Source organism: Bos javanicus, chromosome 2 (genome assembly GCF_032452875.1).
Source record: "Bos javanicus breed banteng chromosome 2, ARS-OSU_banteng_1.0, whole genome shotgun sequence".
Classification (NCBI taxonomy): Eukaryota; Metazoa; Chordata; class Mammalia; order Artiodactyla; family Bovidae; genus Bos; species Bos javanicus.
In genome coordinates, this window is record NC_083869.1 from 96,478,154 (window position 1) to 96,481,772 (window position 3,619).

The 3,619-nt window shown below is 44.1% G+C and overlaps 1 protein-coding gene across 1 annotated transcript; it reads right to left on the reverse strand.

Annotated features, from left to right (window-relative positions):
* Positions 1-1,511: 1,511 nt before the first annotated feature.
* On the reverse strand, positions 1,512-3,273 carry LOC133256178 (gamma-crystallin D). The gene is made up of 3 exons (XM_061431031.1): positions 3,265-3,273; positions 2,943-3,185; positions 1,512-1,785 (listed from the first exon to the last, which is right to left on the reverse strand). Exons 1-3 carry the CDS (start codon positions 3,271-3,273, stop codon positions 1,513-1,515), a joined length of 525 nt encoding a protein of 174 aa, XP_061287015.1. The 3' UTR covers position 1,512.
* Positions 3,274-3,619: the final 346 nt, after the last annotated feature.

Here is a 3,619-nt window from a genome sequence, read left to right on the forward strand (position 1 = left end):
GAGAGTTACTTTCTCCACCTGCAGGAGCTGAAACATCAGTCTTCTGTTCTTAGACATATCAGCACTCCTCGTTCTCAGGCCTTTGGACTCAAGACTGAATTATTCCACCAGCTTTCCTGACTCTGCAGCTTGCAGACTATGGGACTTCTCAGCCTCCATAGTCACATGAGCCAGTTCCTAGAATAAATCTCCTCATCTGAGCTTCCCTGGTGGCTCAGATGGTAAGGAATCTGCCTGCAATGAGGGAGACTCGGGTTTGATTCCTTGGTTGGGAAGATCCCCTGGAGAAGGGAATGGCTACCCGATCCGGTATTCTTGCCTGGAGAATCCCTTGGACAGCGGAGCCTAATGGGCTACAGTCCATGGACTTGGAAAGAGTCGAACACGACTGAGAGACTAACACTTCCACTTCCTTTCATATCTATAGAGATCCTGTTGGTTCTGTTACTCTGGAGAGCCCTAATAAATAGCTACCATTGGTTCAGGGGCTTGACCACATATAGGCCAGCATTTCTGAAACTGTGGCTTCTCCCTCATGCTTGTCACCCCTTGAATGTAAAATGCCTAAAATAAGAGGGAACCTTAGGCAGCTATTCCCTTTCATCAGGAAGACAAAACTTTTTCCAGAACCATCTCCTCTCCTCATCAGCATTTGTCCACTTATGTTTCAATGTCCAAAAAGTGTCATGAGATCAGATAAGAATCAATATCAAACACTTAAAAAAAAAAAAAGCAAACTAATGAAAGGAGAAAAATAGAGTCTGCCAGAGATGTGTGAACTTAACTTTTGCATACAACTTAGGGAATTTAGGGAATTTACGGAATGGCACCCCACTCCAGTACTCTTGCCTGGAACATCTCATGGACAGAGGAGCCTGGTGGGCTGCAGTCCATGGGATCACTAAGAGTTGGATACGACTGACTTCACTTTCACTTATCACTTTCATGCATTGGAGAAGGAAATGGCAACCCACTCCAGTGTTCTTGCCTGGAGAATCCCAGGGACAGGGGAGCCTGGTGGGCTGCTGTCTATGGGGTCGCACAGAGTCAGACACGACTGAAACGACTTAGCAGCAGCAGCAGTAGGGAATTTAAAAATCTTCTGAAGCCCATTGTGGTAACTAGCTTCAGAATCCTTGATTTGAAAAGTGGGTCACACCATCTCTGAACCTCAATTTTCAGATCCTCACATCTCAAAGAAAAACTGGCGAGATTTCTAGCAAACTAGTCTGAAGCAGCAACAAGTTTAAAGGCCAGAGAATCAAATAAGATATGTATTATAAAAGTGTTTCACAAGCTGTAAAGTTCTGCTTCATATGAAAGCATAGTTCTAGTGAGAGAATTTTGTTATCTGAAGATCATACACCTTGATTTCCACTTGTATCTTCTGTGTGAGTATATAAATAAAATAATAAAATAAAAGTAAGACAAAAGGGAAAGCACAAGCAAACCAGTGCCAGGAAAACAGAAAATACTTTATTAGTTTCCAGATTGAGAAACGATGCCTTTATTTCAATAGATATCTATGACTCTTCTCAAGGAGCCCACTTTGGCATTCATGGCCCCCCAGTCATGGTAGCGCCTGTACTCCCCTGGCCGCAGCAGATACTGCCGCCCCCGGTAGTTGGGCAACTCATAGAGGACCCAGGAGCCTTCCAGCACATTGAGAGAGTGAATCTCATTGAAGTGGAAGCGGTCTTGAAGAGAGGAGCAGTCCTCAGTGATCTCTATCATCTGGCCTCTGTAATCTTCCCTCTCATAAAGTCTGAGCCTGTGAGAGCCAGCCTGGCCCATCCAGAGGTGGAAAGAGGAGAAAAGCAAACCATGAAATGATTCCAACACATTCATGCCATTCAGTTTGGTGAGGCTCCAGCCATTTTCAAGTATAAGGTAAAAATGAATTACTTCTGAATCTTTATATACTCCTCACTTTCAAAGGTGAAAATTCAGTGCCTTTTCAAGATCGTAAAGTGTGACTAAAAATTAAGAAGGAACTCTTGTACTTCAATACATTCATATATTTCCCAGGACAAACTGTTAACCATGCTCAGGACACTGTACCATAGAGAAACCAAAACGTTAACAGCTTATTACTATTTTTGCCATTTTGAAGATTTTTTTTAGTTTTTCAGGCATGCCTGTTTGAACAGGAAAATCAGTTTATGAAATGAATGATCCTACATTAAGTTTAAAATAAATCTTGGAAAGATCACCAAGGACTTAGATGCTTCTGAAGTCTTTCAGTTAAATGCTTGATTTTCACTTAATAATTTATGAATGAGGAAAAATGAGAAAGAAAACTCAGTCAGCCCAAGGACTGATTCAAAACTTTTCAAAAACCTTAGTGTTTTAACACACATGTGAACTCTGTGTAGCCCACATCTAAAATCTCTGTGTCATTCTCCCTTGACAAAAAGCACTTTTATTTGTACAGGTAGGAAAAACTAAAATATACAAGTGGGGAGCAAAAAGGTGAAAGGGTGTTATAAAAACTAACCCTTGTAAAAGTATCCTTTTCCACTCCTATCTGCTCAGCAAGTAGCACCTAATTATTTTTCTTTGAAATATTAGTGATATTAGTGGTTTTTCTACAACTCCATTGTAAATAATTCCAGGTCAGGACCTCTATCTTATACATGCTCAGGGCTGCAAATGCATTCTTACTGAATACATATTTGTTGATTAACTGGTACCTGGGCAACAATTCATGGGGTTGCAAAGAGTTAGACAGGACTGAGCGACTGAACTGAACTGAACTGGGCAACAATTTGCTTTTGTTCTGAGCAAATTATATTGAACTAATATACAATAATATACAATAGCTTACTTTCCCTCTCAAACTCTGTTATTCTGAATGATCACTACTCCAAATGTTGAACCTCTGTCTGAAACTATCCCTTCTGAGTCCACAGGGCCCGGATCTGCTACGGAAATGGACTCACGTGGGGGATGAGGCGGCAGGAGCGGACTGAGTCGCTGAGGCCCATCCACTGCTGGTAGTCGGGGTAGTCGCCGCGCCGCAGGAAGTACTGGGGGCCCAGATAGTTGGGCTGCTCGTAGATCATCCAGCAACCGCTGTCCACACGCACCGAATTGCAGCGGCCCAGGTAAGGCTGCAGGTTGGAGTGGTCGCTGCTGCACTCATAGTGGCGGCCCTGGAAGCCCCGGTCCTCGTAGAAGGTGATCTGCAAGGAAGGGAAGGAGAGGCTCAGAGGCCTGGCCTCCAGCAGGGCTGCGGGCCCCTCCCGCCGGCGTGGGGCTCACCTTCCCCATGGCTGCTGGATGCGGGGATGGAGTTCAGTGCGGTGGGGCCGGCGCGCGCTCTATATAGCGGGAGGGCTGCTGCGCTGGCAGAACAACACAAAAGGGGCCCCAGGGGTGAGGAGGGGATGTTTGTGTTCTCTTTTTACTCTTCGCTGTCAGAGTCCACGGGGCTTATTGTGGAGTTCGGTCCCATTCTCTCTGGAGTTTCTATCACTGGCTGATGCTAGATGAGACAGTTTGAAAAAAAAAAAAAAGCAATCTGGGACATTGTCTATTTAATAATAGAAGTAGAGCTTCAGCCATTTCATATATATTCCAATCGTTTATTTCTGTGAGTTGGGGAAAAACAAGAAAA